The sequence below is a fragment of the Hypomesus transpacificus genome, chromosome 17 (assembly GCF_021917145.1).
Source record: "Hypomesus transpacificus isolate Combined female chromosome 17, fHypTra1, whole genome shotgun sequence".
Taxonomy (NCBI): domain Eukaryota; kingdom Metazoa; phylum Chordata; class Actinopteri; order Osmeriformes; family Osmeridae; genus Hypomesus; species Hypomesus transpacificus.
Genome location: NC_061076.1, coordinates 9295397 through 9309646, shown reverse-complemented (window position 1 = coordinate 9309646; position 14250 = coordinate 9295397). Strand labels below are relative to the sequence as shown.

At 39.4% G+C, this 14250-nt stretch overlaps 1 protein-coding gene across 1 annotated transcript; it reads left to right on the top strand.

Moving 5' to 3' along the window:
• Positions 1-1383: 1383 nt before the first annotated feature.
• cbx4 (chromobox homolog 4 (Pc class homolog, Drosophila)) lies at positions 1384-8596 on the top strand. Its single transcript, XM_047038933.1, has 5 exons — positions 1384-1755; positions 1856-1899; positions 2518-2583; positions 4518-4584; positions 5533-8596. Exons 1-5 carry the CDS (start codon positions 1687-1689, stop codon positions 6937-6939), a joined length of 1653 nt encoding a protein of 550 aa, XP_046894889.1. The 5' UTR covers positions 1384-1686; the 3' UTR covers positions 6940-8596.
• The last annotated feature ends 5654 nt before the right edge of the window (positions 8597-14250 follow it).

Here is a 14250-nt window from a genome sequence, read left to right as displayed (position 1 = left end):
TTTAAATCCATTACCATATATGGAAGGGGAGCGCTGTATCGTGCTTGTTTGCAATAGGCTGTCTGTTGCCGCTCTATGAAGGTTTATCTGTTAACCCTTGAAGGGCTGAATTACATTTTTAGTGGTTTAACATATAGGCTACATAACTTCTAGATTGCAGCCCTGTTATTTATTTAAGAGTCAAACCCATAGGCTACTTAATCAACACATCAAATCCTTTTGATGCACATCTCGGCTAATACAATTTTAACATGCAAATCAGAATGATCACCTGTTCCGAATGCAGTCGCCAAATCGATGACGACTTTATTTCTCGTCTATTCATTAAATAATTGTCATAGACATCATGGAAGTTGGTATCCACAAGGTGTATGGCTAGTTGATGAAATTCGTTTAGGTCAAGGCTATTTATTGTGAACAGTAGGTTAGGCCTAATGATTGTGGACATTTTAAACGTTATGGGTTTTGGAAAGGGTAGGCCTACCATGAAGTTGCCAAGCTCGAGTAGGACATAGCTTTCTGGCATCTGTCAATGTTCAAATGGCATTTGTAAACGTCCAGAGGGCATGACACTGGTTTCAGTGAGAGTGTAGTGTGACCTATATTTGCAGTAAACCAATATAGTAGTCTAGTTTTTTTTCTGAATGCAATACTGGGTTTGTTAGACAAAATAAGGTTTTTCAATGTCTTTCAATCCTAGCATATCGTCAAATTGGTCTGTCTGTACCTGTTAGTGTTAGGGATTTCATGAATTAAAATATCTAAGGTAGGCTAATCCACGATAGGCCTCGATGTTGAAGGTCTACTGTCAGATTCGCTGAATTTATAAACTCTTGGATTAATTGTAAAGTTTCGTAAGTGAATCAATCCTTGGCAAATATTTAGGTAGAAGATATGCATTTAGGCAATTATGAGACATTGACGATATTAACTGCAGGCTAATGACGTTAACTTAAACATCTGTAATGTGATAGCAATTTGAGTTATGAACATTTGCTTAAAGTTTAACCGACAGCATTAGACATGAATTGCACCTGTCATAACACCAAAATGTTATTGCCTTACTATTTTAGGCCGAATAGCCTAGGCCCATGTCATAGTATATGTTGCATAGACCTGTATGTCTTAGTAAAACTCAGGGTTGGCAACCTAAACCAAAAACTGTCTACTCGTCGACTAAAAGTTTAGTAGAACTAACATTTCTTACAGAGCACTTAACTTATGTGTTTCCTGTGTAAGGAATACGCTATTGCATTTGTATTTTCATATACCCATTTAGCAGTCCAACTTTGCTCTCAACCCATGAGCAGAAAGGATAACCTCTACGAGCTTTCACCTCCCCCTCATGGTCCTGACGTCATGTGGCAGGCTACTGCACAGTGCAGCGCAGCTACTCTGGTGTGAGTATCGTCCTGCTTATTGCCTGTGAGGAACCCGAAAGAGCCAGAAAAGAGTGTGTGAGAGAGAGAGAGAGAGAGAGAGAGAGAGAGAGAGAGAGAGAGAGAGAGGGAGGGAGAGAGAGCTAGAGAGAGCTAGCGTGAAAAGGGAGAGGAGTGGAGGAGGGAATACAGTTCGGTTTGATAGCGTACAACTGGAAAACTACTAAACCTTGAGAACGCACGGAGCGAAGGCATCAACTGTTCCAATATTCCAGTCTCGGTTCGCTGAAACCGGATTCAAACGAGAATGGAACTACCTGCAGCCGGAGAGCATGTCTTTGCGGTAGAAGGCATTGAAAAAAAACGCATTCGGAAGGTAACATTAACGTCAATGCAAATTTGAAAAGCCGTCGGCGCCACAGCTAATGTTCATTTGGTTTTCAAGTGGCTCATCAATATATTTCTCTCTCCGACAGGGTAGAATAGAGTATCTCGTGAAGTGGAGAGGGTGGTCTCCCAAGTAAGTAGACACAGTTATTTAGAATGTGATTATGATTTTGCACTGTGGGAGTCCTACAGTATATGTTTTTCTCAAAAATCCCTCTCGCCTGATATGGGTACGCGCGCGCTAAAGCGAGCGAGTGTGTGTCAGTGTAGCCACGGATGCCTTCACTAATTTATGCGAGGGAAGGGGGTAGGCACAGCCATGTAATCCCGTTTTAATTATTTCTGCACTGCCAGCGAATTTACGAGACAGTGGTGCTAAAATGGCCGACTGTAACTCGGTGCACCGAAAATATTGGAGGTGCAAAGAATCTGTCTTCCAAATGTAACTCCTACACATCATATCATACTTGAGACATAACCAAGCTTTAATTTCTGAAGAATGTGTGAGATCCGCATGTATTGGAATGGATTTCCATAGCCAGATGTACTAAATCACCAACATAATCCATTAGTTTATAACAACTATGGGCGTTATTATAAAAACGCGTAGCCTAGTATAATGCATATCATGCCAATTTAAATAGCAATAGCACGTCGTTAACTGACATTAATGAAAAGATACACATTTTGAGCAGTTGTGTCAGTAAGTTGTCTTCTACCCCCGTGGTCAATTGTTTGTTTGTGTCTCCAGATACAACACATGGGAGCCGGAGGAAAACATCCTTGACCCGCGCCTTCTCGTCGCCTTCCAAAACAGGTGAGACAGACTTTGTAGGATGGCCTAGAAGCCTCGAGCTGAGCCATGACCTTATATAGTCATGGGAGGAGGGGCGGTGTAGCAGCACTGTTATGGATACCCCCACACAGGCTGTATCCCACGGGGGAAGTGTTTGAATGCTGCTTGTAATAATTCAAAAGACATTCTCGTGGAAGGATTTGACACGCGCATATGTTGGCTAATGTTTGAAATGCAGCATTTTGTTGACGACTGCTGGGATTTGTGTCAAGGTTAGGCCTGCATTATAGGCCTGGGAACTGGAATAATGGTAAAATGATCAGTCTTTTGTGTCCCATCTGCGTGTTTGTTGTAACATGCAATAAATGCAGTCATATAATTAAACATTAAACCTACAGTAGGCATGGTTAACCACTCCCTAATGGTTTATGCTGGGTTTACTGTCGGGAGACCATGGTCAGTTGGGAGTGTATAACATTAGTCTTTTAAAATGAGCTGCATTTATTTCTGAGACAAGCACCGCCGCATAGTCTAGGCCTAAGCTATTATCATGACACTCACTTCGACTGAAAACTATTAATTGCCTATTGCCTATTAAAAAGGAGTTCTTAGACCCGATTTGAAGGCAACAATATAGGCCTAATACTCATAGTATATGATTAGGATATAGCGTGCTTTTGGCTTTAGGAAATACATCACGGCACACAGACTTGATTGTGTAAATGATTACATATGTTGCTGTCGTTATATCTCAATAATGTGACGGAGCATTGTGTCCGGTCGACTGGTTCTATCCCACGGGCGTAGGCCACCGACCTTGTGTTATTCAGGCAGTGGTATTGGGCTAGGTAGACGAAATACACGGGGGAGGGAATGCTATCACATTATCCGAAAACACTAATTGACATCCAACGCTCCCCGGCCTTTTTGCAACAGTAGCCAGCCTAATCTTCCCCGACCCCCGCGGCCTTGCCTGCACGTGTGTCAGAATGCTACGCGGTGAACTCCGCTCGATTCAACGCGGTTTGGGGGGAGGGGAGCCAATGTGGTAGGCAGTAATTGCCAAATCTTCTGTAACAGAGGTCGACCCTGTACATCTCGCGTGTTAAATCATGCACGGTCACATGTGATATGATTCAAGAACGTTTACATTTTGGTTTCAATGCCTCCTTTGTCAGATAGCATCTGCAGGCAATGGTACATTAGAATGTGCAGCAATGGGCGATTTCAGTCTGCGGCGTCACCCGGTCATAGGTTATGAGCAAATAATTACTCAAGCTATGGCTTGGAAAATATTTCAATGAAGACCGGCCTAAATAAGATGTAATGAATACACCCCTCCCCCATTACAGTGTTTGTGGAGTTATTTGGTCCCGGATTGTTACCAATTGCATAACCACACTATCAAATCTGCAGTTAAACATTAAGACTTTTTCCTGTTACTGTATTTGCATACACATTTTTGCATCTCAAACACCCCTCATGACCCTAATTAGGATTTTAAAATGACTTTTTCAACCATAGAAAATGTCTTATAGGTTTGAAAGATGATGTTGAAGAGAGAAAGATTCTCCCTGCTGTAGCCCTAATTCAATTTTTCCCCATAATGAGAATATGGAATAGGCAGATTGCCATGGAGAGAGCTATGCAAATAAGAAAGACTATAATGCATTGCAGCAGGTCACACTTGGGCCTTCATTAGTCTTCCTAATCAGAATTCCACTTTCGACCTTGACTAGATCACATTTCTACAATGTAGCAGAAATGTCGGACCAATTGTCCTAGCAATGTGATTTGACTTACATTTGGTTTTATAATTGAGTGCATTTGCATGTAGTTGATAAAATATGTATTTTTGTTAGTCAATTAATCTTTTTTGTTGTCTCAAGATGATGCTTGACCCAAAAATACACCACAGATTGTCAACAGAGGTAACATTGATTTTGTCTTTACAGAGAAAGACAGGAGCAGATGATGGGGTATCACAAACGGGGCCCAAAACCAAAACATCCTTTAGTCCAGGTAACAGTTCTCTTCACACATAAGATTTCACCAGTATCTGCAGTATTTACTGCTGTTTACATTAAGCTGAAAGCAACCAGCATAAATTAGCATTCTCCAAAGAGAAAGATTGAGAGAAGGAGAGAGAGAGCTGGCTCCTATGTCAGGTGTTTTTGAGATACTTTCATCATGGCTGTGGTTATTTTGAGTACATTTGCATTAAGGGGGAGACAGAGATTGGGTCCTCCAGCTGGTCTGCTCTACAAACTCATCATGAAACTCAGTTTGTTGCCTGGGGTTATGGAAGTATTGCTCCAGTGCATTCATTTCAGTGCTTTCATTTTAGTCTATGATAACAGCTGTATGTGCACATCTAAGTTTCCTTTTTGGAACCGTTTTAAGTGTAGTAAAAATGTTAAGTGTACATTATCTTTACTACAAGTAAAATGTGTTTGTGGTGGGAGAAGGGGGGGGGGACATGGAGGTCAACAGATGAGATATTCCAAAAACAGAAATTAGTTTCCTGTGGCCTCAAATGTGAGACATGGGTTCATGTATGCTTGTGTGCAATTGGTTCTTGACTGGTATCCTAGCATTCTTGTGAGTAAGGAGGCCTGTAACCTGTAACTGAGTTCTGTAACTTTCATGAACACCCTGTCAGTACACACATACAGTTTGACACATCTCTAAACCCAATTTAACTCTGACTCCATATTTACTCACTCTACACCAATTTTTAGAGACTGAGTTTGAAGTATTTCTCATTAATATGTTTATTGGCAAGAGGGATTTATTGACTCCACACTGGCCATGTTAATAATGATCATCCATGCCTGAACCACCCATACTTGAGTAAGAATAGTTCACATCTTTCAGTTGAAAAACCTAGATTTCCAATACTTTTAAATGTGTTTTTGGCCATAAAAATGTGTGATGCTGACATCCTATCCTATTTTGTCTCTCTTTTAGGTTCCATCTTTTGCCCGGAGATCCTGTATCCCAGCCGGTTTTGAGGAGACATCCCAGGATGCAGAGAACCGCCTCAAGTCTGACCTGGTCCAGATGCAGAGGTCTCAGCCCCAGCAATATCAGCTGAACAGCAAGAAGCACCACCAATACCAGCCCAACAGCCAGGAGGTCCCCGCTGACCAGGTAGCCAATGGGAAGAAGAAATACTTCTACCAGCTCAACAGCAAGAAGCATCACCATTACCAGCCTGACCCCAAGATGTATGACGCCCAGTCGACCAGACCCAAGGAGGTCAAAGTTCAAGAGGCCGTCAGCAAACCATCTAATCCTGGTTGGAACCTGCCCCCGGCACTGCAGCAGAAATGGGTGCGGGACAAAGACACAGGCTGCCTGAGCAAAGTCAAAGACCTGGTTGTGGAGACCAAGAAACCACTGTCCAGCCTCAGTGAGGGTGAGAGCGAACTAGCCGTAAAGCCTGGCCCCAAAGAGGCATCCCTACCCAGTGCCCTCAGTAGCAAGATGAAGATTATCAAGAACAAAAACAAGAATGGACGCATCGTCATAGTCATGAGCAAATACATGGATGGAAACAAGGCTCAGTCATCAAAGGGTAAACAAGAAGACCCAGAAAGGGAGGAACAACAACAAAACACCAAGCAGTTAGAGAACTACCCCTCGGACAGATCCAAAACAACTGGAATCTTGCACCAGGACAACAGTGTCCCAAAAGAGATCTGTAATGGCAGTTCACCCCCTGCTGCAGAACACCCGGAAAAATGCTGCCCAAAGGAAAGACATTTCTCTAAACCTTCTCCGAGTACAGCAGAGGAATACAATACTGAAGTAGCAAGGGGTCAGGCGGACTTACCGGATGACGTGCCCCTCCAGCTAACTCCCAGGTCTCCCCCAACACCATGGGCAATGGACACCAGCATCCCTACACGGACGACAGTGGACCACATCCGGATCCCTTCGATCCCCATTGACCGAAAACGGAAGCTGTCTGAGCCTGTGGTGGACAGGAGTGTGTGTAAGAAGGTTCTCAGCTCCAGGAGTCTCAGTGTGCCCAGTGCTGCACTATCTCCGCCCCAGGACAAGCCAATGGACCTCCATTGCAGTGGCCCACGCCTGAGCAGTGGATGTGAGGTTACGGACCAAACTAGTCAGGACGAGCCCATGGACCTTAGTTGTCCAAAGAACAAGAAACAACCTGAGCTAGAACTAGCACCAGCACCTGAGCCTGATGTTAAGACCTCCATCACGATGGAGGAGGAGTCTGACAGAATCTCTGAGAGGACGAAGGCAGAGCCTACCCTGACATTTTCACCTTTCATGGGAAATATTATCATCACGGATGTTACTACAAACAGTCTAACTGTCACATTTAAGGAATATGTTCCTGTATAAATAGCTCTTGGACAACATTGGAGTACTTGAGGGAGTTGGGGGGGCATGTCAATATGTGTACAAATAATTAAAAAAAGAAGAAAAAAAGAAGAATGAACATTTTGTATATATGGAAAAATTTATAATTTATCTTTCAAATCAATATGTTTCTTATGATGCTTTATACTGTAACTCCTCTGATGTAGAAATGCCAAGAAAGTGCCCTCATGGATTTGAGTGACTGCATTCAGGTGGATTTAATTTACCAGTGTAAAGATCCATTGTCTGTATGGAACTTCAGGTGTAATGGAATATCTTTTGCTTTTGTTTCATAAAGGTGCTACAAAAATACCCACCAAACCTATAGCCTGAGATATATAAAGTTTTATAGATATTTTATACTTAATAATGGCAACTATTTTGGTCCAAATAAAAGGTAGGCTTGAAGTAGTTAATTGATAATCACAGTGATCCAAGATCAGTTTGAAAGCACTTAATTATATTTGCATTCTTGGTTTGAGTTTTACATCCCTCTTAATGCTTTTCAGTATAATCTAGTCCAGTGTATTCAGTCAGGTGCCTACGATATTGTTTGGTTTGTGGAGTGTAGGAGGAATTAATGGACGATGCAAATGTACAATGTGGTAGTATCTAGCACCCATATTGACTCTACCCACTAATGATAACATCAATGACTGCATTGTGTTTCAAGTACCTGTTAACTTATCCTCCAGTACTTTTATGACCCTTTTAAAAGTTGATTCTTAAAGGTTTAAGACAATACAGAAACAAATTAACTGAGTGTGAGATAAATGTTTATTTTATTGCTTAGCGAAAGGTGTATGTGTAGTAACCATTATGTAAATTACCTCTCAACAATGAATTGTGATGGACTGAGTTTCTTCGATCAATACTACATTTTTTTCCATACATGCAAATTCAGATTTCTATTTTTAAAGTAATCCGGTAATCCAAATTGTGAGTTTTTTTTAAATGCTATAGATCGATTATATAATTCCAGAAAGCCAATATTTGATCAATATGCATTTGAGTTTCCTATTAACGTTAGAATTTTACACTTACACATATTCATCTCAGCCAGCCACAAAATTAGCTTTACTCTGATCTGAAAGATACACGTGACTGATGAAAGTTCAGCACAAGGGTTACTTAAGGGTTACAGTTCTTCTTGAACACTCATCTCTTAATATCCCTCTTCTAGATGAAGAGGATTTTAAGATTAGCATATACAATTCAATGAGCACAAGCTTGATTATCACAAATGAATGCTGCTAAACATGAAAGTGTCATAGTGTATCCTGTGAGAGAATTAGAATGTAACCTTGATATGAGTCGAAATGACTGCAAGCCAATGACTACACACTGACTGCAAAGCAGTAAGATTGCTATAACGGAAATCTGGGATTTTTAACGTATACATGGTAATGACCATACTAAACAGCTACATATTTTCTCAATACTGTACTGTCCAATATAAATGTAAAATTAATGTTGCATCAAAACCTTACAATAATACTGTTAATCCATAACATTTGGCATTTCAGAAAAGACAATGTGTCCTTTTGTTGACATGACTTCCATGCACTTGGTTCAAAAGGCAAGATGTTTTCTGAAAAGGTGGGGCTTTGGGTGGAGCTGGTCCTGTCTGTTGGCACAGCTTACTCTGGTATGTTTCACAATAAAGCTAGAGAAATGACCTTTCCCTGACGTTGTCTGATGTTGGCATGCTGTGGAACCCTGCTGTGTGCTATGCAGTGTTAAGGGTGGATGAATTAAGGCTTTGTTACACTCAGTGTGGGAGAAATTTCTTTATTTGCATGTTGCTGGCATACATGCAGCTTTTTGTGCCTTCAAGTAACCTAAAAATATAGAACTTCCAAGTATATTTACCAGGTCTTCCCCATAAGAGCTTCTGTAAGTGTCATACTGTTTTAATTCGTTATTTATTTAAATTCTATGAATGCCCTAAAACACCTTCTGTCTAATTTTCTGTGGCATAGTGACATCTTAAAGGAACAAAAGGTCACGTTACATAAGCACAAACAACACAGAATCATCTGTGTTCCATAACTCAACCAACCACTTAATCACAACTTTACTATCCAGCCAACACACAACTGTAAAGTAAGGACAGCATTTAATAGGACAGCATACCTCACTAAAATACCCAATCAACATGTGGGCCATGCCCACTTTTATCATAAAGAAAATCTGAAGTAGGTTAAATCTATGACATAGGGTTGTTTTAAATGAATCATATGAACTTAAACTTATATTGCTTAAGTGATTGCTATTTCTTTAAGTACACACATAGCTTGTATTTCTAACAGCATTGAAGAAGGGACTGAAAGCCTCACAGCCACAAATTCTCCTGTCTTGTCCCAAACTTCCGTATCACAACCTTATTGAAACGTTGGTAGGCTATTTGAAACGATGATTTATTGACACAGATTAAACCAATAAAAGTCATATTTACTTTTAATAGTTAATAAACCTTGCTTGACTATTGAACGATTAATCTATACCGCAAACCAATTTAAATAAATGATCATCAGGTATAACATCAGGCTGATAATGCAGGATTAGGCCTGGGCCATGGTGTTCATGGACACAGTAGGAAACAATACAATATAATAAGGCATTTCGCCCACGGCCCTGTTATTCACGCTATATTCCCACAGACCAAGATTGTTATAAATAGACCTATATTTTACGATCAGTCTCTGACTCACAACTCACAAACATTTCACTTTAGAAAATGTAAGACATTTTGAATGTTGTAGGCTTTTGAAGTAAGTACATTTTCGAATTCCTGAGGGAGTGTAGTGAATGCTAGAGTTTGCTTTGACTGAATAAGTGAGATTCAGAGCCAAATGTAGAGCCACAATAAATAACACACAAACACACTCTCTCACACACATACATGGGCACTCATTATCACGGCACTCAAACGTATTTCATATGTTTATAGAAAGAAAATGAAAAGTAAATGGGTAGTTTCCTCTTTATCATCATGTCTAAATTATTTGTAAAATTACTGTTGATTGAATAAACCTATAGGGGCGTCAATTATTGATTCACTTGTGTGAATCCATTATTTGTGTTCTTTCAATGCCCCAAAAACTTCAAGATGTATCCTTATTTTCAAACAAATGTAGTCTAGTTGTGAAAGAGGAGTCTGTACGACTCCGTGTTAAAGCACATGCACGGTAGACACTTGTTGAATTACAGCACTAGCCTGGTGATAGTCTTCAGTAGTATATAAAATAAGTGTAATAGGCCTACTATTTCAAGTGAATATCGTAGCCTATGGCTTCGGAAAAATAAGTTGCTATTTCCCACTTTCCTGCCAGTTAGACTCGGTCTATTCCAAATGGTTTGGATGATAATGATTTTGATAATGAGTTTCATTATCAAATAAGGTCCTATCACAAACTAAATTAGGTTTCTGCAGTATTCGAACCATTCACTGTTTCTTAACTAATTGGCCTATATATTTCAGTTAATATTGATGGAAAATCTACCTAGGCTACACCACGTCGGAAGCATTCGACTGCCCTGCTTGGTCAGTCATTGTTCAACGTTTATAGGCTATATTCTATAGGTTTAATCTATACTGTTCTTACTCTCATTAGCCCCTTTACTTTTTCATGCATCGAAGCGAAGGCAGAAAAAGAGACAGCCATTTTCTACTTAAACCACTCAACATCGAATGTTCTCTGTGCCTTTGCTAAGGAAATGGTCGCTCGGTGTAATGCGCTGAGAGTTATAGGTGTATAGCCTCATAATTACAGATTCAGATGAGATGTAGGCTAATACAGCTAATACATCAAGGTCATTCTGGCCACATGTCAACTGGGTCATGAATAATGCATTACCTACAGTTGAAAAGTCAAAGTCAAAAGAGTCAAACAAAGCTAGGCTACATTGGCCACATTTTTTATCTCTAGGCTACCTAAAGCAAAGAGTAAATTCAAAATAATCACTGAACATGCCATCTTTAACTGTGCGCTAAATCGGTCGTTCAGTCAAGTCAAAACTAGGCTTCGCATCGCTTTACATAGGCTAGAGGAGGCAAGCATATTTATAGAACAAGTGTGATGTTTCACATTCCAGGTTTATCTTTTTACAGTGCGTCCAAGCATTTCACCCCCATGAGCGTTGAAATTATTCAATGACTCAGTTTTCTAAACAATTCTCTTATTGTAGATGGACTAAAGGGTGTAGGCTAAATTAAACCTACACTTGATTTCAACTTATCAATTTCAACAATATTTCCCAAACGTGTTTTCGACTTATGACATTTGACGTGTGCAGTCCTGTTTCTCATAAAAGTGTCATCATTTTGGCATCATTTTTCTAATGATACTTGCAAGGATGATTATTGCAAACAGGCCTCGGCCAAGCCATCATAAAATCACAATCTCGTAGCTATATGAGCTTTTCCTCAAAAGTTTTGCCAGCAAATGGGCACCCAATATGTTAGTGGTTTTAGTTTGTAGATTTAGGAAAACAGCAATAACACGCAAGCGGTCATATAAGCAGTCGCCCAGAAACCGTAAGCCGATGTCGAATGTTTTCACAGCACTGGCTGTCGCCATTGCGGCACTGCCTACTAAGTGAGACTGCAATCGTCGACGCCACCAAATAAGAGTCTTGCAGATTGTGTTGTGCTAATCTCTTCTAAGCAAGCAACGACGGTTATCTTGTGATAGGCAGTGACTAGTCTTGATTATGTATAAAGCACGGAAATGTCGCTCTGGTGGTTGAGCCAGCAAAATGGTGGTATGAATTCAACTGCAGACGCATCTTTTGTCCGCACCCTTTGTCTGCTGTTTCATAAAAAGCGAATAATAAGGCGACTGAATCAAGGCGCAGAAAGGTCTATGTAGGCCTACATGTATTTGATTAATAATCGAGAATTATTTCGACGTTCTCTTTTACTTTACATTCTGTCGACCAGGTGCTCAGCAACCTCTCTCCATAGTGTATGCGATTGTGTAATAAACGCACAAAAACTATTCACATAGCCTACTTTAGGCATATGTATTTCAAGAAAATGTGATAATGCATGGAACTTAATGGAACCATGCACCAATTTTGTTGATGCATATTGTATATAATTGCAAACGCATGGCTGAATGTAGCCTATCATTCCATTAATCCGCCATGTTGTTAAAAAACTCACACGGTAATTGTGTCCTTAGTGCTACTAAAAAAAACTCTTCATATTTAAGTCATACCCATCAACACAAATTAATAACCAATGTACTCTACAATATTAACAACATATAGCCTGTACGGGCCTATGCCAAGTAATTTAAAGGTGATTTTCCAAAATGTAAGCTATTTCCAAGTGAACTTTTCTCTTAAATTGTTCCCATAAATACATTTAGCATATCCCAGTCCATTTATCGGTTATAAAATATTGTATGGTTATGCTGAACCAGTGGCCTATTAATTAGGCTATATTCGGTTTTGTGAAAGTCTGAGTATGGGTCCTCTTTACTTATCCATAAAAGTAGGTTATAGTAGGTAGTCTAAAACTCTACAGAACCTCATCGAAATAAAATTGTAAATGGCAAATGTTTGATTGTAAATCATTTAATAATGTCTCCGCTGTATTGCAGCAACAGACAAGACGTCACGAATAAAAATAAGATAAGGAGCTCTCATACAAAAAATTATAACATAAACAATATATAGCCTAGTCTTATTTTCGGATAGCTTGTTCAAAGATCACAATGGTCGTAAATTATTATTTAAAAAAAATGTTATTCATTTTATCCTGCGTTAGCCTACATCTTATATTATTTAAGTATTGTCAGTCATTTTTTTTATAAATGTTACTATATGAAATTGCTATTAGGCAATCCATTATTTTAACTTGAGATATGATTGTTATTGGTATACCATAAACAGTAGGCAATTATTATTTATTATAATATGCACTATAATTGTTGTTATAATGGTTTGTGTTTTTAGGATTGTTGTTTTCTATTAGCCTTTGAACAGTTTATGACAATGTTTCAGAGAAGTTAATTGAAATAATAAGCCTTAAACTGCTGTAATGCTTCAATCAGTCTTTATCGAAAACAAGCCAGTGAAAATACAGAATTAATTTATCTTGTTTATATGTTGTAGCTTATGTTTTGGAGGAGCACGAACTCCAGTTAAAGAAAAATATATTTTATTGCAGAATTTAAATAGGAATATCATATCAATACGAAGTGAATGCCAATGATAGTCCTAACATCCAATTCTGAGAAAATATCTTTGAACTTTCTTCTGGCATTCTGTCTATTGTAATCATAGTCTAGTCTATAGGGCTATAGGGCTAAGAGAGCAATGAAACAAAAAAATGCTATTTGTGTATAAGAAATTTAAGTGACAGCGTAATAGCCTAGAGGCCTATTAAATGAATACTAGGGCCTAGGCTATTTACAGTTCAATTACAGTTTGATCATTTTTTTGTAGGCCTATGGCAACATTGTATCAACGCTATAAAGGGAAAAATAATAACTGTCACTTTAGTCTTGTGCTGAACCTTTCATTTCACGTGAGAACAAACGAGTAGACCTATAATCTACATTTGTCAAATTGTAGTATAGGCCCCAACAATATAGGGTACAGAGATCAATCAAACGACTGGCGCCTAAATACGGGCTGGGAGTCCAAGTTCAATTGTATTGTTAAATGTTTGAATAGGCCTTCCTTATAAATAGGCTATAGCCTACGATAGGCCTACCTTACTTATTCAATTTTCAAGTTATGGAAAAGGCTAAAGAAATAGAGCGTTCAGACATTATGAACAACAGTCAATGAAAATGCACATGATGATATAGCCAAGACAATAGTCAAGGTTTAGGCTGGTCAATTATTTCGCTTTTGGTAAACCGGCGTGTCAGCATCTTAAAACTATAGTTAATGCTGACAAAACTTGTGAATCTGCGAAAAAATTATTTAAATTCTTGCGTCGATTGCACTTTTCCACAAAGACCACAAAAGGTCAATTGTGGTAAAAATGGAAGAACGGGGAGTCAGGTGGCTGAGCGGTTAGGGAATCGGGCTAGTAATCTGAAGGTTGCCAGTTCGATTCCCGGCTGTGCCAAATGACGTTGCATCCTTGGGCAAGCCACTTCACCCTACTTGCCTCGGGGAAATGTCCCTGTAGGCTACTTACTGCAAGTCGCTCTGGATAAGAGCGTCTGCTAAAGGACTAAATGTAAATGTAAGAACGGAGATAAAATCTAGTCTACGCAATAAATCGAAGTAGCCTACACATTTGAGATTCAAGTAGGCTAAAGTTAG

Bases quoted from the DNA above. Each gene is read 5' to 3' on its own strand.
- cbx4 (XM_047038933.1), top strand. From the start codon at position 1,687: ATGGAACTACCTGCAGCCGGAGAGCATGTCTTTGCGGTAGAAGGCATT. The intron at 1,756-1,855 runs GTAACATTAACG...TCTCTCCGACAG, and splicing joins AAAAAAAACGCATTCGGAAG to GGTAGAATAGAGTATCTCGT. The intron at 4,585-5,532 runs GTAACAGTTCTC...TCTCTCTTTTAG, and splicing joins CAAAACATCCTTTAGTCCAG to GTTCCATCTTTTGCCCGGAG.